The sequence below is a fragment of the Triturus cristatus genome, chromosome 3_2 (genome assembly GCF_964204655.1).
Source record: "Triturus cristatus chromosome 3_2, aTriCri1.1, whole genome shotgun sequence".
Taxonomy (NCBI): domain Eukaryota; kingdom Metazoa; phylum Chordata; class Amphibia; order Caudata; family Salamandridae; genus Triturus; species Triturus cristatus.
This window is the reverse complement of record NC_140584.1, coordinates 59,975,303-60,001,121: the sequence shown is the minus strand read 5'-3', so window position 1 is coordinate 60,001,121 and position 25,819 is coordinate 59,975,303. Positions and strand designations below refer to the sequence as shown.

General features: G+C 47.5%; 1 protein-coding gene across 1 annotated transcript in view; it reads right to left on the bottom strand.

Annotated features, from left to right (window-relative positions):
- Nucleotides 1-20,346: 20,346 nt before the first annotated feature.
- Nucleotides 20,347-25,819, bottom strand: part of VPS26B (VPS26 retromer complex component B) — a 68,168-nt gene continuing 62,695 nt past the window's right edge. Inside the window, exon 6 of the mRNA XM_085647235.1 lies at nucleotides 20,347-21,968. Coding sequence (XP_085503361.1) covers nucleotides 21,822-21,968 — 147 coding nt within the window. The 3' untranslated portion in view covers nucleotides 20,347-21,821. The remainder of the gene's footprint in view (nucleotides 21,969-25,819) is intronic.

The window sequence follows — 25,819 nt, the reverse complement described above, 5'->3', positions numbered from 1 at the left end:
CAAGGTGGTGCGGTTTGCTGGACATTCTGGATCACATAATAATTGTAGCAAATCGCACATTTTTCCACTTTACTGAAGTCACAATGCCTTTTCCAGTAGAGTTTCTGCTTAGGTGGACCACTGAACCAGTACGCTATTTGGGGGTTCAGGACCATACGGATCCAGAGGTAGTCATATGTGAAAATTACAGGAAATACATAAAGCACCTCTCTGAATCAGTTGATCGTTGGATGCACCTCCCACTTTCACTTATTGGTCGCATAGCCATTATGAAAATGGTACTGCTTCCACGATTCTTATTTCGGTTTGCAAATATTCAGATACTGTTGCCGGGTGTGCGGTTCCAAACTCTGCAGTCTTTAATGTTGCGCTTTGCATGGGCTGGCAAACAGCCTTGCATGCAGTGGGCTACTTACTATTCCCTATTCAATGGGTGGTCTCAATGCACCCGATTTTTAAGCATAATACAGAGAAGCATAGTTTAGGATTTCCTATGGAATTGCCACATTTATATCTAAAACATGATTGGGCGTCACTGCGGTCTCTGCCTTCTTTTTTACTTGATAGTCGGAAGCACAGTTTCCATGTCATTGACACAGAGGCCTCCATGAGGTTACATCTGAAAAATTGGCAGATATGCAGAGTGACTTTACTCTCCACGAATATCCTTGGAATGGTTCAGTTGGTTTACACTTGGGCGGGAGGGAGCAGGATTAGATACGCTGTGTGAACTCTGAATACGTTACATGGGGGATTTTTTCATCATAAGACACTCCGCGATTGGGACCAGATTCTGGCGCAAGCAGGCAACCCAAGCTTGCTGACACAATTTCATTACTACCGGACGCAATACGCCTTTCTTGATTTGTAGCATGACGAGTTGACGGAGCCCATGGAGATGGTTTTGATTACCTATTAAAATACAACCGCATCCCCCTGGATGGGCAGTATCTATACTATATGCTTTTGCACAGGAGAAAAGGCGCCCTGGTATCTCCAAGGCTTGTCGGGAGTGGCAGGATCTAGGTATAGAAATAACTGAGAAACAGCGGGCCTATTGCTGTTCAGTGGTCCGCACTGTTTTGTGGTATGGACGCTACTGCCTGGTTCATTTTAAATATCTTAATCGTGTATATTATACTATAGTAGTTCGAATATTTAAATACGGATTGAGAGACGATTACAGGTACCCGCGATGTGTTGCAGAGTACTCTGGATTTACACACATGGTGTAGCATTGCCAAGGCGTGCACTCTTTTTGGCTTTCAGTGTTCGACATTCTGGGTGATACACTGGTCTGTACGCCTTTCTTGGCCATATTGGGCCATGACTGCGATGTGTCAAAATCTTCCCAACATCATGTGGTACTGGGTCACCAACTGGCCAGGCGAAGGATCCCATTGTGATGGATAAAGGGGCCCCTAACAACTATTTTGAAATGGCAAACTGATAGAACATATTGTGATGTACAATCTGACACTTATCATGCACTTATATATGGGGCCCATATCAGGTGTATTTGGTTTGCATGAGTGAAGCTGCTGCTTGACGAGAGAAATTAGGAAAACTGATAATGAAAGTTGATGTTAGATCATAGCAATCTTGGTAATGATTGTGTGATGACATGTCTCCTGTGTTGTGCACTCTGCTGTTTTTCCCAGGTGATGATGGGGCATTATTGGAATGTTTGATTACGATAATTATACTGTCAATTAACATTCCATCTCTTAGTTCTACTTGTATTGGTGTAGTTACACAGTCACCCTTTTTCCACTCATTTGATACACTACGCTTATGTACAGCATTGCATTGTCCATGGTAGCATTGTCCATGGTAGGTAATTGCTCTTTGCTGTATCTGTATCCTTATTGCGGCTGCATTGTTTATTAACATTCAAAATGAAAATAAAGTTTAAGAGGGCACCACAACATGGTTTTGCCCAAGGGCATATCTGTAAGGGCCTCCGTAAAAGGCAGCAGTAGTTCATTAAATGCCTATCCAGGCAGAAGGACATTCGCAAAGACATTAGTTTTGACGTCCATAGTTGGAACCTTTAGGTGAAGGACCACAGGGGCCCGTCTGATCACATCCGTGAATATTGCACTCTCCTACATGGCTACACCAGGTGAGACTAACCCAGTGCATGAGGTGGTGCCCAGACCACTGCTATCCGGTAGGTCTTCGTTCCAGTTCTAGTCATCTGATTTTATAACAAATCTGCACCCATTGTCACAAAACTACTGACCTTGGTCACTGTCTGAGCTGAAAATTGTATTTAGTGCCTGTGCACCGCTGCACAGTAAGGGTAGCGTATCTCAGATGGAAGGATTGCAAGCTGCACCAAAAGACCACAGCATGGCCTCAGCAGAGGTCGGCTCAGAGTCAGAAACAACGAGTGGCACAGATTATGGTATCCGGACAGAAGTCAGAACCAAAGCTACTGAGAAACCCGATGGGGTTCGAGGGGCACAGACAGAACAGAGGACACATCTGCTGGTGCTTGCACGAATGGAACCCTTATGGATCTTGGGGCCCAAAGGTGCACCAGAAGGAGCCAGAGTCATGACTTCAATGCACAGCATGGACTCCATAAAAGCCTTGATTTGCTGCAACATCACCGCCAGACCCGGAAAGGTGGGGTGCATTAGGACCAGACTGAATCTACTCCTCAAATGTTTAGGAGCAAGACCACAGGCATGTTGACGCTCTTGCGCCTTCTCCTCAAATGTTTAGGAGCAAGACTAGAGGCATGTTGACGCCCTTGCGCCTTTCTCTGGAGATCAAGAATATTAATGTTATTGTCACTTCTTATAGTGTGGTGACTCACTTTTGAAGGTTTAGTTCTGGGCTTCACTAACTCAGGGGCGGCAGACTACCTAATCAGTCACGTCTCCAGGACTTTTTTTTAAATCTGCTCAGCTCAGTGCATGAGCAGATTTGAAAGGGAAGTTTTTTCCCCAATACAAAGAGGCTATATACGAAAAGGACCTACCACTAAATCTCAAGGTGCGGCTTAGAGGAATCCGTCATAAGGCTTTGCCCTTAAATCTGAGCAGTCTGACAGGTCAGTAATGGCTAAGCCTTCTGTGCAGACAGATTAGGCATTTACCGGTCAGTGACAGATGAGTGAGACAACATAATTTGAAGACAGCAGGTTTCCTGACTGGCAGTCAATGCAAGGCAATTAAAATAGGGGCCGAAGTAGAGCTTGAGGGAAGACTGTATACTAGTCGGACGGCTTTGTACTGTACAACCTGAAGTTTGGATAGGGGCCGAAGTAGAGCTCGAGGGAAGACTGTATACTAGTCGGACGGCTTTGTACTGTACAACCTGAAGTTTGGACATGAGTGTATCATTGGCTGCTACAAGCAAAGCGTTTCCTTAGTCCAAGCGACTAATTAAGGCTTGTACTAAAGTTTTACTAGAGGATGGCAGAAGCCGCGGGAACGCTTTTTTCAAGATGTGTAGGATGGCAAAGCAAGTTCTGCAAATAGTAGAAACATAGACATTCATAGACCGAATCTGGTCTAGCTTTATACAGAGGTTTTCACTGCCTGCCTCAGAGTCAGGCCGGACCAAGTACGCAAGTCTGCAAACCAAAACTGCAGAGCTTTTCGGATCAGCAGTAGCTCGGTTTTGTGACTGTTCACTTGCAGATACTTGCTTTTCTTCCAGGCTGCTATTTTCCTCATACAGTTTGAAAATTGAGATTTTACCAGGCCCAGATACTGTCCAAAGGAGATGCCTAATTGAGTGTCATCTGGTTAAGATTTTATCTCGAAGCCGCATTCTTCAACAAACAGTACAAGGGGGGCGACATAGATGGTGAATAATGTGGGACTCAAAGAGCCTTTTGGACAAGGACCTTTGACACTTTCAGAGACATGCACATCTACAAGGTTCTTATGAGAAACTGGAACTCAACTGAGAAATATCAGAAACTGTTCCCTTATTGACAAGCGTTGTACATGATTTAAATGAGTCCAAAAAGATAGTGTGTCCAGTTTTCTAGACAATCCATACACCATCGTAGCACTTTGCTATAGATGCCTACATCATACAGCCTGAGAAATAGCATAGCATGAGAGACTGTAACAAAAGCTGCTGACAAACCAAAGCGCCAGCGTCAAGGGACAGTCTGATGTTATCTGTAACTGTAATGGCAGGAACGTGGCCAAATCCAGCTTGGGCTTCTTATGCTTTGTCTTTCACAGCCACGAAAAATGCCATGGCAACAAATTTCTGTGACCGATTCCCACGAGATGTACCTGTCGGGAACATGGTGGTAGGATGTTGTGTTATTTAAACCTAAGAGAGGCTCCATATTGGCAAGGGCTCAAAAATACACGTTTTGGAAGCACACAAAGGCATCCACTAGGATGTTACTCAAGACTAATCTACACTTGCGGTCAGTCTCCGCCGGTACCAATTTCAAAGATGGTGGACACCTGAATTGCAAAAGAGGTCAGCAGTCTAGTTCCGAGCATGCTAGGTAAAGAAAAGTCGCAATTCTACTATGCTTTTGAGGCACAGGTAGCTTTGCGCGTCTCGTTTGAGGAGTTTTCTGTCAGAATTAAGCGGGAGTAGCGTCTGAACTCTGCGTTTGTGTAGCGCATCCCGAGCAGTGTATCAGTCCTACAAGTGAGTAGAAATCTTCGTGGAGAATTACCTGATATCGGTTTCTGAAAGGAATAGCAGTTGGTGAGAGGAATAATTTCTCAGCCTCCCTCTTCCTCTCAAGTCAGCAAATCATTATTTTCAGCTCTGAGGAGCAGCATCTCAATTGAGAGCTTGCTAAGAAGTTTCTCTCTGTTCCGTTTAGGTCCGTGGGTTTTTAGTCGGACATTTCAGTACCGATTGCCTATGGAGAATTTTGTGTAAGATATTTTTAGAACCTTTAACAATACCAACCCTTCATAGTAAATGTATATATGTATGTATATATAAAATCCAATCCCACTCAAAGAAATGGGGCCAAGTCCACTCGGTGACAAAGGGTGATGTTTTTATTGCCAAATTCAAAGCGAATATTCGGGCACTGAAGAAAGCCATTAAGCTGAAACGCGGCTGCCCTATCCAGCGTTTCTTGGAGACAGCATTTCCTTCCTTTGTGCTTTCAATGGACACAACAAACTCCTTGTTTGCACTTTGAATTTGGCAATAAAAACATCACCCTTTGTCACCGAGTGGACTCGGCCCCATTTCTTTGAGTGGGATTGGATTTTATATCTAAACGGTGAGCAAGCGCCGTTATCCGGGACCCCCTTTTGATCAGGAGCAACACGTAATGCTTGCATCTAAGTGGACTATGTATGTATATATATACACAATTTAAAACACTTTCAGGAACATTAAAATCTACAAGGTTCTTATAAGAAACTGGAACTCCATGGAGAATTATCAGAATCTTTTTTACATATGCAAAGACTCATTTTCATAAATTAGCCGCAAGTTCCAAGTTTAGTATTCACTCCACAAAACCAGCGGCATTCATCAACGATACAAGAGAGTAGCTCAAGCCTTGCAATTTTGGGTAGACAAATGTATATGCAAATATGTTTATGAAGTTGTAGAGTAAGAAATTAGAAATATGCAAGTTGCGTACATGTGATTTTGTCTTTCTTCAGCAGGTGCAGAGTAATAACCCATAGTACAGACGACACCAACTGAGATCCGAAAATTGAAGTAAAGTCATCCCCAGAAAGGCAGTCTTTCTTGTTTCTCTATACACTGCCCCTCCCCCAGCTTTTATATCATATTTCATGCGGACAGTTATAGTCATTTGTCATTGTGAATATTGGTGGAGGAGCATTGGGTCCAGCTTATATAGGTACTTTTGACTGTGGAGCACAACTCAAGACCCGTGTCTCATGGCCAGATGAACCAAAGGCCAAATAAGATTGAAAATCTATTTTGCAAAATTTAGGAGACATTTCACTTCAACACTAGAAAGAAAGTGGAGTGGAAAAAGAAATAAAAAAATCTCACAGACAAAAGAAGCAGACATCTGAATCCACATTTGAAGGTGCAGAAAGGAAGGAACTACCATCACCAGGCATGGGTGGTGCTTATATGCAGCTCCGTCCATTAGTTCCTGAGCAGAACGAATTTGGCGCGGAGCTGCACTGCGCCACCTACGAGCTTGCAGACTTATTGTTTAAGGGTTTTCCAGATCCAGTCTGAGGCCTGGGACAGAATCACAAGGTCAGAAGTAGACATCAGAATTCCCAGGTATTGTTTTTTTTTTTTATTTGAAGTCATACATTATGGCAGTTTGTTATTCTACAGCTAACAGTGGTATCTAAACTGGGTTCTTAAGGAACAAGTTACTTATCTTCGGTAATGCATTATCTGGTAAGCTAAGAAATCTGTCTGCAGATTCCTTAGCTTAGAAATTCCCAGGCGTCAGGCTGAATCCGGAAACTTTTGTGTGAGTAGTACCCCTTGCACACACTATCGGGTGGCTCCAGTTAGCTCCGCATGACGTCTTCCTTGGCGTCTGTTATGATGTCACTGTCACCGATATAGGCGCCAACCAGGCGTGCGGACTCCAGTACTTTTACACACCAAAATTGCAGAGCCGTGAACTGACTGATATAGGTGTGTGTGCCAAAACTATGGCCCTGAAAAAGGGAGTAACCCTAGCCCTAACAAATAAGTCCACCAAGCAGGGAGGCATGGGTAAGTAAGTCTGTAAAGAATCTGCAGCTAGATATGGTCTCGACCAGATAATGTGTTACCAAAGGTTAAGTAACTTGTTCATCTGATAGAGACTTCTAGCTGCAGATTCCTTACCTTAGAATAGATACCCAAGCCATACCCTCCTGGCTGTGGGCTGCCAGCAAATTCCTCACACTAGAAAGTCCTGCAGGAACAAACTGGCAAAATGCTTGTCCCTGAAGCTGACTGTCCAGGTAGTAGTGCTTGGCAAACGTGTGCAAACACACCCACGTTGCTGCCTGGCAGATGTTGAGGGCTGGAACACCCAGAGTCAAGGCCATAGACGCAGCTTTCCCCCTGGTGGAATGGGCTCTTAAACCCTCAGGGGGCTGTTCTTAGCCAAAGCGTAGCAGATCTTTTTGCAGAGAATGACCACGCGAAAAATGGTTTTGTGTCACCAAGGTAGATTGACAACGCTCTTTTTGGGTCCAGACGATAGAGACACTCCTCTTCTTTAGAAGGATGAGGAGGAGCAAAAAAGGTGGGCAGCGTGATAGACTGACCCAGATGGAAAGCGGTCACCACCTTTGGAAGAAATGAAGCACAGGAGCGAAGCACCTTTACCTACAAAGTCATCATGTTTGAAGGCTTACATGGTAACGCCTGTAACACACTCACTCACTCCAGGCAGATGTTAATCGCACCAGAAAAGCGGTCTTGATGGTAAGCAGCCATCGAGGGCAGTTGTGCGGAGGCTGGAAAGGAGCACACAAGGGAAGAGAGGAGCAAACTAAGGTCCCACTGTGGCATGACAAAGGGCATGGGTGGAAAGAAGTGATCCAGCCCTTTCAAGAACCTATTTACAATTGGAGATTTAAACAGAGAGGGTTGGTCTGGCAGCTGCGGAGAGAGCAGAAAGATAACCCTTAAGCAGAGCCCTGCTGAACAAGGGTAAGAATACATTTTTTTAAAAAGAACAGAAGAAAGAGGGTCAATAGACCTTTCTGTACAATATGACACAAACGTTTGCCAACTGCAGGCGTATACAGTCTTAGTAGAGGGCAGCCTGGCAGCCAAAATAGCGTTGCATACTTCGGAAGGTCAAAAGCTATAAACTGTCACCGCTCTATCTCCATGCATGGAGGCGGAGAGTTGACAGGTTCAGGTGGAGAAACCTACCCTGCTGCTGCAACAGTAGATCCTCCCTAAGGGAAAGCCTGATTGGATGATCAGTTCTCATTTTTAGAGGCTCTGGATACCAGACTCTCCTTGCCCAGTCCGGAGCCACAAGAATTACTTGGGCCCGGTTGCTCCTGATCTTCTTCAGAACCCTGGACAGAAGTAGTATGGGCGGAAAGGTGTACAACAGGCCTGAGCACCACTTGTGACGAATAGCGCAGCTGAGCAATAGCCGGCCTTGGAAACTCCAGCATGCCATACTGCAGACATTGCGCGTTCTCTTCGAAGGAGAACAGATCTAACAAAGGATCTCCTCACTGCTGAAAGAGACGTTGCGCCAGGATTATGCCCTGCTGTTCCAGCCATGTCCAGAGACACAAGGTCTCTTGACAAAAGGTCCACGACCCCACCCCGCTTGTTGTAGAAGCACATGGTGGTGGTGGTGGTGTTATCAGTGAACACCTGCACTAACTATCCCTTGACAGAGGGAAGAAATGCTTTTAATGCCAACCGAATCGCTCGAAGCTCCAAATAATTGATGTGAAACCCCGACTTTGCTGGAGAGCAGTGTCCCCTGATCTCCACCTCGCCAAGATAGCTGTCCCATCTGTCACCACTGTGTGATCTGGTTGGGGAAGGGAGAGGAGTCTGCCTTTGACCCAATTGCGGTTCTTCAACCACCACTGCAGATCTCTCCCAGTTCTCATCGAGATCTGGACCATGTCAGTGAGATTTTCCCGATGCTGTGCCCACTGGAACTTCAGGTACCACTGCAGAGCCCGCATACACCACCTGGCATGTTTTACCAATAGGATGCAGGTGGCCCTGCGGCCCAACAGCCTCAGAGTCAGTCTCACCGGAATCCAGAATAGGGGCTGAAACATCAGTATCATAACCTGAATATCCTCGACTTGCTGCTCGGGAGTATAGGCCTAAAACCGCACTGTGTCCAGAACAGCTCTGATGCAAGGGAGCATCTGAGAAGGAGTCAGGTGTGACTTCAGCACGTTTATAGAGAACCACAGCAAATGCAGAAGGTTTGCTATGGTCTGAAGGTGGGAAACAGCCTGGGGTGAGGACGCCTTCAACAGCCAGTCGTCGAGGTAGGGGATGACTGAAGCCCCAAACCTGCGCAGATGAGCTGCAACAACCGCCATCACCTTGGTGAACACCCAAGGGACACTAGTAAGGCCAAAGGGGAGCACAGTAAACTGAAAGTGCTTGTGGCCTATCTTGAAGTGCAGGTAACGCCTGTGGCTCGGCAAGATGGGGATGTGAAATATGCATCCTGCAGGTCCAACGCTACCATCCAGTCTCCTTGGTCTAGAACAGACAAGACCTGAGCTAAATTAAGCATCTTGAACTTCTTCTTGAGGAAGAGATTGACGGTCCGAAGATCTAAAATGGGCCATAACCCGTTCTTCAGAATCAGAAAGTATCGGGAATAACAGCCACTGCCTACTTCTGAAACCGGGACCCCTCTCTATTGCTCCCTTGGCCAGGAGAGCTGTAAAGTTCTCTTGGAGCAATTTTAAATGATCCCCCACCAGCCGTTCTTGAAGTGGCGGATTAGGAGGAGCCAAAGAAAGGAAAGGCAGAGAATAGCCCTCCTGAATGATTTTCAAGACTCACTTGTCCCATGTTATGGACCTCCAGTGGGGAAGTTGATGGATTCTCCCTCCCGCTGGAGGGACGTGGTCTTGCAGGGTCAGACTAGGCGTGCTTGGAGGCTGCGGCTGCTGAGGGTAGGGTGGCAGACTACTTCTGGCTTCCATTCCTAGGACGGAATGAGCCACTTTCACATTCCTATACAACTTAGTAAGTCTATGCTGGACGGTGGCTGAGCTAGGGCAGACTTGCCTGAAACCATCTTCTGTTGCCACCCAGGGGTCGAAAGCTAGACTGGGCACGAGGTGTTGTAGAAAGTCCCAAGGATCTGGTCATAAAACAAGAATCCTGGAATCGTTCCAGGGCCGATTCTACCTTTTTTGTTTAACTTTGTTTTATTGATTTTTGGCATTAAAGCAAATACATCACAATTCTCATATAGTCCCATGTAGGTACGTAGAAGAGTAATCTCGGGCTCCCACCCGACCCCCTTATATGGACGCGAGTCAGCAAAAGTTTGTCGCTCTAGCGAGTGTCCATGGTTGCTGGCAGGGCTGAAGCTCCCGCTAAGTGGTCGCGTACCCACCCCCAAAATGCCCAAACAAGAACAAAACCATCCCTCCCCCTTGACCCCCTCCCCTCCCCCCCCAAACCGGTGTGCCATGTTTTGCCTCCGTAGGTCATCATATGTGAGAACAGCAAAGTGGCTAATTTCCAGGAGTATCTTTTGGGGACGACGTGTTGGTAAGTCACAAAAGACGAAGATACTTTGGGCAGGTAACTTCGTTGAATTCCGTTGATAGGAGCGACAGAATAGGCTGCCAGACCGTGTTGAAGGATGCCGTGGACTGCGTAAGATTGGCTTGAATGCATTCCATACCTAATGTGTACCATAGTTTGTGCAGCCAGCCAGTATGGGGGGCCGAGTTTGTGTACCCCAGAGTGATAAGATGGGCTGAACAGCCGCACTCATGGCCAGACCCATCTGTCTCCCTCTGATTGATTTCAATGGAAATGTGAGTGCGTTGGGCAGCCCTAGAAGCGTGTAGGCAGGGAAGCGGGGAATTTCAGTATCAAAGTGCTTGTCAATGTCGTTAAGGACTGCTGTCCAGTATTCGGTCACCTCCCTACACTCCCACAGTAGGTGAGTTAATGAGCCCTCTTCATCACATCCTCTCCAGCACGTTGGACTACAGTTAGGGTTGCCTTTATTTAACCATACCGGTGTCAGATACCAATACGTCGCAACTTTCACCGCTGCTTCCCTGCTGGCAGTATTCCTGGCTGTGTGGTTGGCCCTATAATATATAGCTTGCCATTCCTTGTCCGTGAAGCTTCTCCCTATCTCTCCCTATCACCGCCTCTGACCGGCACAAATCGGTAGACGGACAAATCAACTTATATAAGTCCGTGATCAGCTTACGGTCAGACTCTTTGGTAATTAGCCACTTTTCAAAAGCCGTTAGCCTTCTACCGACCAAAGGGCGTATTTCAGGCTGTGTCAGCCAATGTCGGATTTGAAAATATTAAAACCGTTGCAGGGCTTTGATGCCGTAAAGCTGTGTTAGATCGGAGAGCAGGACGAATCCCTCGAGATCGAATAGATGGTCCGCTGATCTACAGTCCGACATCCGCCATTGCTAGAACACTCGCCTCTCTAACCCCAGAGTAAATTCAGGATTATGGAACAAAGGTGTAAGCAGTGAGGGAAAAGCGGTGAGCCCCCTCTTAACCGCTACTGTACCCCACACACGCATCACTGTGCGAGTGATGGGGGATTTCTGAAGGGATGCCGGCCTATCAGTGCGTTTTAGGAAAGGTATCTTCCAGAGCGATGTTTGCGCCATCGCTCTATCCTGAAAGAGCCACCTCTTCTCTGATTCGGGCCGGCTCCATTCCACCAAGTATCTCAATTGCGCCGCCTGGAAGTATTGCTGTAGGTTTGTAGTCCCCAGGCCTCCCTCGTCAGTCAGGAGGTCGGTAGGAGAGGCCTCAACGCATCCTAGGCCGTTTCCCGGCCCATACAAAGTGTTGCACCGCTTCTTGTAATCTTTTTATGGTGCCCCAGGGAGGGATCGCCAGGATGGTTTGAAAGATATATAGGAGTTTGGGAAGGACCAACATCTTTACCGCAGCGACGCGCCCAAGTAGTGAGAGGGGCTGTTTCTGCCATCTCCTTAAGTCCCCTTGTACCTGAGAAGTGATATTCGTATAATTCAGAGTAACTGTCTGCTCAGTGGATGGGGTTAAGACTATCTCCAGGTATGGGATCGATGCCTGAAGTTGCAGGCCCCCGGAGGGAGAGGGAGAGGGAGTGAGTGAGTGAGTGAGTGAGTGAGTGAGTGAGTGTGTGTGTGTGTGTGTGTGTGTGTGTCTGTGTGTGTGTGTGTGTGTGTGTGTCCCCGCCCGCCCGGTGGAAGGAGCATTGACTTCCCCCATGTTCATTTTGAAGCCGGACACCCTCCCAAAGGCCTCCAACTCCCCCCCAAGAAGGCAGGCACTGATTAATTAGGCTCATCCAGCGCAGCCTGGATGTCATCTGCATACAAGCTAATTGGGTGAGGGCCCCCCCCCCAAAAGGAAATGCAGACGATGTCAGGGTGATCTCAAATCCTCTGCACCAAGGGTTCTACATAGAGCGCAAAGAGGAGGGGCGAAAGCGGGCATCCCTGCCTCGTGCCTCTCTGGATGTCGAAGGGCCGTGAGCCTATGCCGTTAACCCGAATCATTGCTCTAGGTTTATCGTAACAGCCGGCGACCCATGCCCTAAAGCGATCCCCAATTCCAAAGTGTGCCTATGTTTTATCAAAAAAAAAAAAAACAATCCACTCTGTCAAACGCCTTCTCAGTGTCTATGGACATGAGCATGGCGTCTGACCTCGCGTAGTGAGCTTTGTCTATTAAGTGCAGGCGGCGTTTAGTATTATCACTGCATTGTCTGCTGAGGATGAAGCCAGATTGATCCGGCTCGATGATGCCGGGAAGCCGTGGCCCAAGTCTAGAAGCGAGAACCCCTGTGAAGATTTTAAGGTCTAGGCTGAGTAGAGATTGGCCTATAAGTGGCGCATTGGGTGGCGTCTTTATCTGGCTTAGGTAGTACAATGATATCGACCTCTAACATATTCGAAGGTATCGAGCCAGGCCCTTGGAATGAGTTAAAAAGTCGGGTGAGAAGCGGTGCTAGTAACAGTCAGGTTTTATAAAAGCCGGCTGAGAAGCCATCTGGCCCAGGCAATTTCAAGGGTTTGAGGCGGGATATCGCCCCGACCACTTCCTCTATCCTGATAGGCGCATCCAGCGAGGCAGCACCAGCTGCATTGAGAACAGTCGTCGCTGCTCTACTCGGGTAAGCCTCTCCATCTTAGTCAAGAGACCGATCCGTGCTGTACAGTGACGTGTAGAACTTTCTAAAGGCCTCAGCTATCTGGACGTTGCTACCCAGTTTCTCCCCCCGAGCGTCGTAAAGGGTTGTGATTTTAGACCGTGGCACTCGAGCTCTAAGCGCACTTGCAAGGAGACGCCCGGTTTTATCGCCTACCACGTAGTGTGCGTGACAGAGCCTCAGCGCTGCATATTCGGTGCAATCGAGATCTAATCCAGCTAGTTGCGCTCTAGCAGCTTTCAACTGCCTCCAAATCCTGGGAGCACCCGTGCGGCTGTGCACCCTCTCGAGTTCAACCACCGTAGCTGTTAAGGATTCCCGCTTTTCTTTGCGCTCTTTGGCTTCTGCCGCTGAGATGGCTATTAGCTCCCCTCCCACTACTGCCTTTACGTGCTCCCCAGATTGCAGTCAAGGGTGTGCCTGGCTGATCGTTAAGTGTGAGATAGTCAGTGATGCTTTTGAGTAGTTGTTGGGTGACCCCTTCCTGTGTAGGAGAGCCTCCCGCAGTCTCCATCTTCTCCCCGCTGCCTTGGTCCGGGGAACCCCTATAGTAACGGTCACGGCATCATGATACGATATAGCAGCTGGAATAATGTCTACTTCATCTATTATTGTGCGAAGCTCCGAGGAGCCTATAAGGTGGTCTAGTCTGGCGTAAGTATGGTGCACATGTGAGTAGAATGTGTAGTGCATAGTTCGAGGGTGCGTTTCCTGCCACAAGTCCACCAGTCCCCTTTCCACTCTGGTGATATCGCTCCCGTGGAGCCAAAGCGATCGCCTGATTTTTTTTTAAACAAACTTTATTAGGTCACAGAACAAAATGCAGTCAATCCCCGTCCCCCATAGTCCTCCCCCCAGCCAAATCAGGACATCTTGCAATAATCACCCCAGCACATAAGCTACATCTGTACAGCATTCACCCCAATAATGTCCGTGCTACTAGGTAGTGCATCCACAGGAGTAATCCACCATGAGTGTGCGAGACAGCCCCAAAGCGATCGCCTGATCTATCCGCCTCCCGGTCCATGACCAGGTTGAGGTCGCCTCCCACGAGTATGCATCTGGCTTGGGGACTTAAAATCTCCGATAGGGCGCCCTTAAGGAAGGTTTCTTGACCCGAGATAGGAACATATAGGGACCCTACAATCATGGACATACCACCCACCTGAATGTTGTGTGCTAACAGCCTGCCCTTGATCTCCCCTATTTTATCACCCACCTGACAGTGAAAGTGCTTAGCAAAGAGTATTGCTACCCCCGCTTTCTTATCAGTGGTAGAAGAGTAGAATTGCTGTGGGAACACACAGGAACTCATCCAATGCCAGTCTTTGGATAGGAGGTGTTTTTCCTGTAATAGACATATCGAGGCACCGGAGTTTTTCAAGTACGATAAAACAGCGCACCTTTTAAGGGGATTATTGAGCCATCTCCCATTTAGGGTAAGAACTTTCAGAGTGACCCCGGTCATTCTGCTTTCCTGCCCGGGGATAGCATAGACCCAGGGGGACAACCCCTATGTGGCATCTAGTCAGAGCCCTCCTCCCCCATGGCACACCGGTTTCCTCCCTCCACCCGCTGCTCCAAGGACAGCCTCAGGCCCACCGTGTCCCGGTCTACCGCCCGGTAGAGGTACACACCCAAACTGTCCGCTGCAGCCCTGTCTTATGGTTGGGGCCCGGCCTTTCTGGAGGAGGCTCGTCTCGTAGGTGCTGCGGGATGATCCCTGTGTGGGGGGTGGGGGGGGGGGGAAGGGCCAGCTTACCAGTGGCACTTTGTATGAGTCCTCTGGGCCCCTCAGATGTTCCTTGCCGTTGGACTCCCAGCCGATGTGGTTGATGGCGCTAACTCCCCGCCGCTGCTCGTGGGGGGGGCCCTCCTGCTGCCCTTCCCACCGCTCCCCCAGTAGCTTATGGCGTGGCTCCGGTCCCACCCGCAGCCGGGGTATCTTGTGCTTTAGTGTCGCCAATGCTGTGCAGGGCACCCCCTGGTGTGTGCTGATACTGTATTTCCTTGCGTCCGCGCCCTACTCAGATCTAGGGGGGAATGTTCTCTGGGCCGCACTCACCCTACCCCGGCGTGTGGTTCTCAGGCCTCTCCGCTATGGCCGCACCGTCCTACCTCTGATGCCTGACTCGATCCCTCCGTTGAGCTGGGACCACTATGCGGCACCTTGTGGAGCTGCGAAGTGGGGCCCCCTTCCCTGTCACCCCTCTTCCGTATTCACGATGTCACACTCTTGGAAGGATCATTGACTCTCTTAGAGGGAGCGATGTCCGCTCTCGCTCCCCTAGGCCCAACAGCCTCGGCCTCAATTTTAAAGACGTGCTGGAGGCGCCGGGCGGTCCTTTGGAGTGTGGGCGCGCCCTCCAAGAGTCCCAAAGATTCGCCTCACCCTTACCGCCGCGTCCCACACACTACTCTCGGGACGGCGGCGATATGTTGCTGTCGGGGCGCTGGTGCCTCTGCTTGATGGCGTGTGGTTTGCCCCTCCCCCAAGCTGGGCCTACTATGAGGCACCCGGCAGAGCTGCGTAGTGGGGTCGCTTTCTTTCTTGTCCCTCTTCCGTATCTGTGGTACCGCATCTGTGGTCCGACGCTGGGGCCCAGCCGCTCTCCTGGGGGAGGCAATGTCTCCTAGGGGGGGGGGGGCGGTGTCTGTCCTCGTTTCCAAGGCCCAGCAGCCCCGGCCTCAATTTTAGTGGCAGCGCTGGAGGCACCGGTGGGCCCCCAGCCACGTGGGCATGCCTTTTGAGGGGTTCCAGCGATTTGCCCCCCCCTCGCTGCCTCTCCGGATGGGGGCGAGTGAGCGCTGATTTGGCTGTGGAGACTGTGTGTCAGAGGGGGACTTTGCTAACGTCCGCTCCGCTTGGGCGCCATTTGCCGATGTGGTCCCGGGGTTGAAACAAAGTCTTACAGCGACATGAGGCTGCCGGAATCTCTGTCAGCGGGAGCCTCGTGTCCCCTCGCTTCTCCGTGGGCAATTGTGTGCTGTTTTGGGGACTATAATGCACACAACGGCCAGAAGAAGGGGCTTGGAGCGGGGAGCCGCGAGAACCTGCGTCTGCCTAGGTTGCCATCTTGGCCACACCCCCCGAAGCCAGACGTTTTAAGTGAGACATGCCACCTGGGATGAACCTGCTCTGCCCAGCAAATCAGTTGTGTCAAGCCCAAACCTGATGGTGAATTTTGCTGCATCCCTCCCATCTAATTGTCTAGGAGAGCATAGCCCGGGCCTCCTCAGGGACCTGTGGCAGCATTTGCACAACCGTCTTCCAAAGGAAATTAGAGAAACCGCCCACCAAGCATGCTGTATTCGCGGACTGCAATGCCAGGATGGAGGAGCAAAACATTTTCTTCCTAAGTAATTCCAACCCTTTTGGATTTCATGCCCGGAGAGGCGAAAGGGACTGCTCCCTGGGTCTGGCTGAGGAACTTTGGGTCGCCCAGAGCCAGACGATGGCAGCTTGCATTTGTCCTATTCACTGGAGCCCCTGTGCTAGGCTTGGACCATCAGCAAGTGCCTCATTGAAGGGCAACAGCGGTTCAGAGATGGAAGCCCCAGGTTGAAGCACTTCGGTCAGGAGATTAATCCTGACCAGCACAGAGGGCAACTCTAGCCTAAGGACCTTGGCTGCCCTCCGTACCACCATGGCATAAGAAGCCCCCTCCACCAAAGCCACAGTTAGCAGAGAGAGCATGCCAGCATCTGGGGATTCGTCCAGTACTCTGCCTTCCCCAAGATCCTTATACTGGTCTATTTTTTATGCCGACACATGTTAAGGGTCCATAGACCCTTCGCAGCCTTCTTCCATGCCTGAAATATCCTGAAAGTGCTCAGGCGACAAAATAGAACCCCTGGGTTTTACCAGTGCTGGAATCGGCATAGAGGGACGACGTTCAGACTCAGTGTATCGAGGATAAAGATGGGATTGGAGCCACCAGTGTGCGCCTGTATCCCCGAAGGCACCCGCTTCGGATCCTATGCTGATGAAGGTCGCGTTAGCACGACTGGTGTCATACAGGATCCAAAATCAGATCCCAGAGGCCCCACCGGTGGCGTGGATGGAGCTGATGCCGTGGAATCTATTGGGCCCCTCCCAACCCTGCGGGTTCTGAAGGCTCACCAGAGGGGTCGGCCCACTCATAACTCTTTGAGCAGGCGGTCGCTCCGGCTGCCAGAAAAGGACAGAGGCCCAAAGTCGATCCTGACTCCAGCTCTGCAGAACCGTGCCTAGCGCTTCGGTGCTCTTTACCTCTTTCCTTGACGGACAACAGCCAAGGTGAACACGAAGTTCACATAGACTTCTTTTTCTTATGCCTCTTCCCCAAGTGTCCCAAGGACCTCGAGTGGGAGTAAGGCGGCTTGAGGCTCCGGTAGCGATACAGCAACTTCCTCTTCGATAAGAACCAGGATTTTCGCAGAGTCTCGCTGGATGGTGTTGACTATCAGGCCGCAAGGAGCTACATAGCCCACTCCTACAAGGCCTTTGGAGCCATGGCCCAACAGTCCAAGCACAACTTTGAGTCAAGGTCGCTCGAGACACCAAAGGCAGCCGAGGAGGGGAATCATTAACCTACATGGCGCAGTGACAGGCGCCAAACATTTTAAAGCCAGTCTCCCTCAAATACATCTCTCGACACACAATGGAAAAAATCTTGAAGTTGTCAAAAAGCTGAAAAAAAACCTGTCAAAAATCAACAGAGGGGTAGCTCTTCTGGGATCTGCGCTTAACTGATGCGGGAAAAAATAGAACTGAAGTCCGCTCACCTAGGTGGCGCATTTATAGTTGACCTTGACGTTCTAACCGACGCCAACAACATCACGCGGAGTGGAATTGAGTTACCCGACAGTGTACCCTAGGGGTACTGCCCACGCAAAAGTTACCAGATCCAGCCTGGAAAATTCTAAGGTAAGAAATCTGCAGCTAGGAGTCTCCATCAGATGTTTTATGTCCGCTTTTGTGTAAAAATATATATATGTATACACACACACACACACACACACACACACACACACACACACATATATATATATATATTTATCACGGAGTAAGAAAAGTTACGGCGAGTCATAGTTGGGTAAGGTAATATGATTGTAGCTTGAGGTTGAAATAAAATAACCCTAGAATTTTTACTGGAAAAAAAACAAAGGTTAAAATGAGGTCTTGTAATACAGCCAAGAACAAAAAACTATTAAATTAACCAATTATACATTACTGAGCTGAATGTAACTTGCACCCCCATCATGCAATGCTTGTGACCTCACTTATTACATCACTCATGACATGTCAACTAACATCACTGGTCACAATACTGATGACTTCATCCACGCTACCGCTCCACAAACAGAAATACTGTAGTATGGGAGACAAATCTAATTCAGTATAGTAAAAGTTATATGGTAAACTCTTTAGCTACCAGTGAAGTTTTGACAGCCAGCAGTCCTCCATTAATGCAAGTTAGAGACTGAGCGGAACTTGTGCAAGTTGCAGTCACATGTTTGAAATAGATTGTGTTGTGATTGAAAGGCTTGTTACTATAAATGTGACTAAAACTAAAGCTTCTCCTTACACTACATTATTCACCTATTGATATCTGTGTATATGCAGACAATCAATGTAAGAGTTGTCATGTAGTGATACATGCAATTTCTATAAAAACTGGAGATTTATAAAGTGCCAGTATTTATTTCCAAAAGATCAGTGAACATTTTGAGAATTACATTGTTGTATAATGTATGGGTAACTCACGGACTGTTCAAACTGCAAAATAATTGTAAGCTTTATGAAAATGGTGAACCCCATTCTGCTCATTTCAGGAATATGCGTAAAGTATTTGAGCATACCATAGACGGAGGTCAATAGGGCCTAGTAGTGAACGCCTTATAAATGGCTAAAGTTTAGAAGTAAAGCTGTGGACATCTCATTAAGGTAAATAATAAGCAAACACTGTTTTTTCAACAGTATTCAAGGTTTATTAACTTGCTCCTTCAGTAATGTCTAGTCATTACATTTCTTACGCACCTTAATACCAGTAAAAAAACAAAAAAACAATATCATGTACTTAATGTGGGTGATTGCACAGATATGCTTCATGTTCTGCTTGTTGCACTAGATTATGCCCATTAGTACTATAAATGTTATGAAAAATTGTTTAAGTGTACCTTGCTGGATACCTTTCAGTATGAAAAGCTTATAGTAAACTACATCCTCCAACGGATAGGACAGTGAGTAATGTCATCAATGATGCAATAAATGTCGTCATTTAAGATATCATGAGTGATAATATTTGATGTCATAAGCAGTGAATGGTGGGGAGTGCAAAGTATAGTTCGCTCAGTAAAGTAGAACTTGTGAATTTCAGTGTTTAAGTGCTCAGTCTTGTAAATATAAAAACTAACTTGAACTTCACTTTACCTTGGATTTATTTCAGGAAATTTCTGGATTTTTATTTTTATTTTATTAAATCACATTCACCCACTCCCTCATTAAGCATGTTGTGCAGTTGGCCACAGGTTTGGGCTTGCGCCCAAGCCCTTATGTACACTGCTTTTGGTTGCATACGGTGTGTGCTTAACCCTCTGTGAGCAGCCAACTACCCACGGACCCCCACATTTTTCTCTTTTTTAAAATATTATTTTCACTCTGCTGAAGCGAAACCAACGAGTTTTGCTGTACCATGGCTCCCCTGGTACTTTTTAAAATTATTTTCATCCAGGGTGGGAGGGGCCTGCTTCCTCCTTCCCTCCCGCCCCCCCAAAGGGCCATGAGGGTCAGGGTACACTAGTAATTTCTGTCATAACTTAGACAGGGTCCTTGTGCCCTGAAAGGGTGGATGCAATATTTTTCTTCATGTTGGGGCCAGCCAAATCGATCGCTCAGTCCAACAGGATCTGTATCCTCCCAATTTCTTGAAAACTCAGTACAGATTTACACCAAATCACAAAAAGCACATTTTCTCAGTAAAGATACGGCTTTCTGCAAAAAGGTGGGTGACATTTATTTGGATAGTTTTGTGAAGATCAGTCAAACGCCCAGAGTTATTAGCAAAACAGAAAACGCTCTATGTAAACTGTGACCTCGTACCTCTAGCTACACTGACAATTGCCATTGTGTAATATATATTTGTATACACACATATGTACAGACACGCATACACACGCACGCACATATATATACACACACACACATCTATACATACACACACACAAATATATACATATATATACACACACACATACATTTATAAAGTGAGGTATAATCCTATATTTATACCAGACAACAACTAAAAAATGAGACCAGATTATCAATAAAGTGACCCAACTAACCCTACAATCAAGAAACTGAAGTGCTGCTACCCAGTTATCTTTGGGCTTGTTAATTTCAATGTTCACCAGCTTTTACTACTAGTGAAAACCATAAAGCACTTCACTCAAGAGAGCATGTGAACTGCTGGGCATTCACTCTAGAAACAGATGAACTCAAATATGCCATGAAATAGAGATAACTGAGTCAATCAGAGCATAAGAATGCCAGAAGTGGGCCATTTTAATCTGACGAAGTTAAAAAAAACAAAAACGTAAAATACAGTCATTAAAGAGACAAAGTGTAGACATAGAAAGACTGTGGTGGTACTAACCAGAGGATGTGCAGAGCTCACATTAGCAATAACACTCTTCCCGTCTCTGGGAATAGGAATGGAACCTTCCTACTGGAATGCAGTTAATTAAAGTAGGGTGAGACTTCTCAGTGAGAAGTGGACATTTTAAGCCCTGGCAACAAAAATAAAAAGTTGGAAGAAGGGGGATTTCTTCTGAGAAGTGAAGATCCAGCATGGACCTTTCTTCTTGACATGAATCGGAGAATATAGATTTCATATGTTCCTGCTTCCTCCTTATGAGGCTATTTCAATATCGAGGGTAGTAGAGCAGCAAAGAAAACAGAATTCTGAGTGATAAGGAAAGAACCCCCTCAGTGAAATTAGTGGACATAGATTTAGAGCAGTGCCAACCATGGCACATACAAATACTGGCAAAATAGTAAACACAAAAGCAACTTATAGAAGCGACGTGGTCAATACAATTCTGTTAATCTTCCACAGCAGCAACGGTTAAGGCTTTGTATACAAAAAGTGCACCGTCAGGCTACTAATTTTCTCCTGTTCCTACCACATACCCTTAGTTATCAACAGGTCAGTTGGTTCATCCCCAGCTATCAAATTCTACAGGCACGCCCTTAGAAGGGCAGGCAGCAAAACCTCACTATTGGGCTGGTCCTTCATGGTTGTGAGTAAAGTTGCAAGGAGACTCTGCATATCCAGCTTTGACCAAGCCATATAGGTAGGCAGCTATCTCACTTGGGCTTCTTGGGTCTTTTGCAAAAGGGTGGTGTAGATCACTGTCAGACTGTAGGAGGAAAGGGACATTCAAATCTTTAACACTGGAATACACGGAGTGAAAGATCTAGACCAAGCCTAATTAGATCAGGCTGATAACGCAACAAGATACAACAGTCCAGCACAGGCACCCTTCCGCCCATCTGCTACTTCAGATCACAAAGCACAGTTATTTAAAGCACAAAAAAGACTGAACGTTAGAAAGGTCCTATTCAGCAGCTCAGACAACACCCCCCCCCCCCCCCCCCCCCCCCCCATGCAAAAGAAATAGACAGTTTAAGGCTGCCTCACAAAGAAAGTCCGGCAGAAGAACAGCAGTTTCCCTTTTAAATAAATGGTGAACGGAAGAATTTTTCCTATTTAAAAGCTTTCCTTCCACTTGTGGAAGGAATGACCATCAGATAAAAGCTTTAATCAGGCTAAATTAAATTGTGTCAAACAGTCTCTCCCAATGCTTTACTTCTTTCCGTTTAGAGCATAATTGAGTCAATATGGCCTCTGTACCCCTTACCCTCCCACCCCACCCCCAACAGAAAGGTCTTGGGTTTGTAAAGTTGGTGTTGCTGGTTAAGGTGCTCAGCAGTTCTCGTTATGCACGTTCACTCCTGCCCGTCATCATCCTTCGAAGCAGATGGCTGGGGCCTGCTCTCCAGGTGGGACGTCCCCTCAAATCGCTGCGAGGCAATTGCAGCCTGGTGAGACATGCTCTTGCGCACAATGTCTCCTTTCCGCCACAGTACTATCTCCTGCAAAGAGTAGAGAGACTATTATCACTAGATTCAACAAAACCTAAACCATGTGCCATGCTCTTGTTAAAAATATAGCTTTATAATGGTACAATAAGGCACCACCATTCTTGCCACCTCACTGACTGTAAAAGAAACAAACACTCAACAGCAGCGCTGCTACCAAGAAATCAAGCTTATATGCAGGGGCAGTTCTGGCACATACCCTTACATTTTTTACTATATTGCATTGTAAGAAAAATTATAAATGATACCTTTGGCCCAAGGCAGACGTGCAACAGCAGTACCTCAAACCCCATGCAATCAAAATGCACAGGGATTTGATTTATTTAGGATGTATTAAGCTCTAAACCTAACCTCGAGCTTACTTCGGAGCACTGTAAGTTTAGAATATAAATTAAAAGTTATGGGTAGCAAAAGTCCAACCGAATGCATGGTTGCTGCATAGTGATCCACCTGCTCGGTATACAGTGATAAATATGAGAAGGAGAAACAAACAACAAGTTACTTACCTCCGGTAATGCTTTTTCTGGTAAATGCAGAATCTGCCTGTGGATTCCTCACCTTTTGAATTACCCCCATGAGCAGCACTCCACTGAAACTTTTCTCCATAGCTCTCCCACATCGACGAGGACGTCACAATGGAACGGCTCCACACGCAACTCCATGTGACTTCATCGGAGCCATAAGAAGACCTAGTCGGCGTGCCTATGTCAGTTCCACCCATTTTTTCCGGGCCTTCAAGGCAAACGGGTGAACCTACAACATTTCCACAAGTTTACACAACCAATTAAAACTGGAAATTCTAAAACAGACATTTCCTAGCGACCAGTATCACGGCAATAAAATACATAATAATAATTTTTCGGTATAAACAGGCAGACAATGGGGCGGCGGGTTGGTCAGTGAGAAATCCACCGGCAGATACTGTATCCACCAGAAAAAGAGTTACTGAAGGTACGTAACTTGTTTGTCTGATGGATACACCTGCCTGTGGATTCCTCACCTTTTGAACTGAATCCCCAAGCAGTCCCACCCCTTGCAGAGTGTGCCTGCCTACTTATACCAAAAATCTACTAGCACAGAACATGTGAAGTGTCCGTCCCTCCTCACCCCCGAGTCTAAGCAATAAGGCTTCGCGAAAGTGGGGAGGGAGGCACAAGTTGCCGCCTTGCATATGTCTACAAAATGGACACCTCTAGCTAACGCCGATGAAGACCACTTCGCTCTGGGGGAATAAGCTTGAATCCTTCAGGAGGCTCCTTCTTGGTCAAGGCATAGCAGAACTTGATGGAGAGGATGATCCACCTGGACAGCGTTGTTTTGTGGACAGCCTTGCCCTTCATCTTGCCCACATATCCAATGAAGAGTTGGTCCTCCAACCTGAAGTCTTTAGTTCAGTCCAGGTAGAAGCTGACCGCCCACTTAGGGTCCAAGTGGTGAAGTCTCTCCTCCACCTTAGAAAGAGGAGGATAGAAAGTGGGTAGAGTGATACATTTCCCTAGGTGGAAAGGAGTGACCACCTTAGGCAGGAAAGTAGCGCTGCACCATCTTATAGCATGAAATGAGGTAAATGAAGGCTAAGAGCCTGCAGTTAACTCACCCACCTAAAGGAAGTGATTTTAATCAGAAATATTGTCTTAAACGCTAAGAATCTCAAGGGACAACTATGCAAAGGTTCAAAGAGAGACACCATCAAGAAGGCATTATAGAGGGAGTGGAAGGAAACCTATGGGTGAGACCCTTAATGAATCTCATAACTATCAGATTTAAATAAAGAGGATGGGTCTAGCAAACAGAAAAAAGCCGACAAGGCAGACACGTAGCCTTTAACCATAGCTACTGCACAACCCTGTTGTGCTAGGGAAAGAGAGAAACTCAGGATATTAGACAAATGGGCTTGCAAGGGCTCAACCGATCTCTCTTCACACCATTTTACAAACTTGGCCCACCTATCAGAATATACAGATTTGGTGGAGTGTCTTCTGGCTGATAAAATAACATTCACCACGTCCGGCGTAACAGAGAAAGAGCTCAGGTTGCCCCGTTCAATCTCCAGGCATGAAGCTCCAGGCTCTGTAGGTGGGGGTGTAGAACCTACGACTGCCAGAGAAGGTCTGCCCTGAGAGGGAGACTGAGCGGAGGGCGCGACAAGAGGTAAATTTGGTCTATGTACCACACCCTTCTTGGCCAATCCGGGGCAATCAAAATGACTTGGGCCCGGTCTTGGCGAATCTTTCTCAGAACTTGAGGAATCAAGGGTCTGGGAGGAAACGCATAAAGAAGCCCTGAGCCCCAATCAAACTGAAACGCGTCCCCCAACAGTCCCCGCATCAGATACTGGAGATTGCAGAACGACGTGCAGTGCGTGTTCTGGTGAGTAGCAAACAGGTCCAAACGAGAAAACTCCCACATTCTGAGAATACGATGGACAACCTCCGGATGGAGACGCCACTCATGATCGGCCGAGTACTGCTGACTGAGATTGTCCACAAGCACATCAGCACTCCGGCCAGATGATTCGCAATCACGCAAATCTGATGGTCCTGAACCCAGGACCAGAGTCACAGAGACTCTGCTGAGACAATACGACCCTACTCCTCCCTGTTTGTTGCGGTAGTGTTGTCTGTCAGGACCTGAATCAACTGACCACGAAGGGAGTAAAGAAAGGCCTTGAGAGCCAAACGCATCGCCTGCAATTCCAGAAGACTAATGTGAAACAATCTTTCCTTAGGAGACCAAAGGCATTTGAGCTCTAGATTCCCCAAATGAGCTCCCCACCCCAGACTGGAGGCATCCGTTATCACTGTGGCCACCGGAGAAGAAGGTTGAAATGGTTTCCTTTGAGACAGGTTGTCCGAAACAATCCACCATAACAGCTCCGCTGCTGTGTCTCTCTAGAGATTCTGACCACCTCTTGAGATCTCCGTTGTGTTGAAACCACTGCCTGAGGAGGCATCACTGGAGGGCCCTCGTGCCGGCGTGGTTGGTTGACCAACAGTATGAAGGAAGCTAACAGACCAAGCAGGCGTAAGACCTTCAGAACTGGAACAGCCGCTCCATTCTGAAAAAGTGAAATCATAGCCTGGATGTCCTGAATCCTCTGGTGAGGTGGGAAGGCCCAAACCACAGTAGAGTCCAGTACTGCCCATATGAACAGGATGCAGTGAGAGGGCACCAGGTGAGATTTGGGTAAATTTATAGAAAAACCGAAGTCGAACAACAGTCTCTTGCAAATTATGCCACACCATCTCTGGCAACTTTGCTTTGAGTAGCCAAACCCCGACCTTCTGAGATGTGCTGCTACCACCGCTATCACCTTTGTGAAGACCCAAGTTGCTGAAGTAAGACCAAATGGAAGGACCGCAAACTGGTAGTGTTGGGACCCCACCGTAAAACGTTTGATGCGACTCCAGGATGGAAAAGTGAAAATACACATCCTGCAAATCAATCAAGACCATCCAGTCTTCCGGCTCAATGCAAAAAGAACCTGAGCTAGGGTCAAAATCTTGAACTTCTCGTGCTAGAGGTAAAAATTCAAGACCCTGAGGTCTAGGATCGGCCTCAAACGAATGTCCTTTTTTAGAATCAGGAAGTACTGGGAGTAGTATCCCTGACTCTTTTCCAGCTCCGGAACCACCTCTATCGCACCTTTCTGCAGTAAAGACAGAACCTCCTGTTGTAGTAGCAACAGGTGCTCCTCTGAGCACCAACCCTGTCGGGGGGAGAAAGTAGGGGGGAAACTCCCAGAAGGAAAGGGCATACCCATTTTCCATGATATCCAACACCCAGGAATCTGAAGTAACAGACCTTCAACTTCGTAGAAAATGGGGCACCCGTCCTCCCATGGA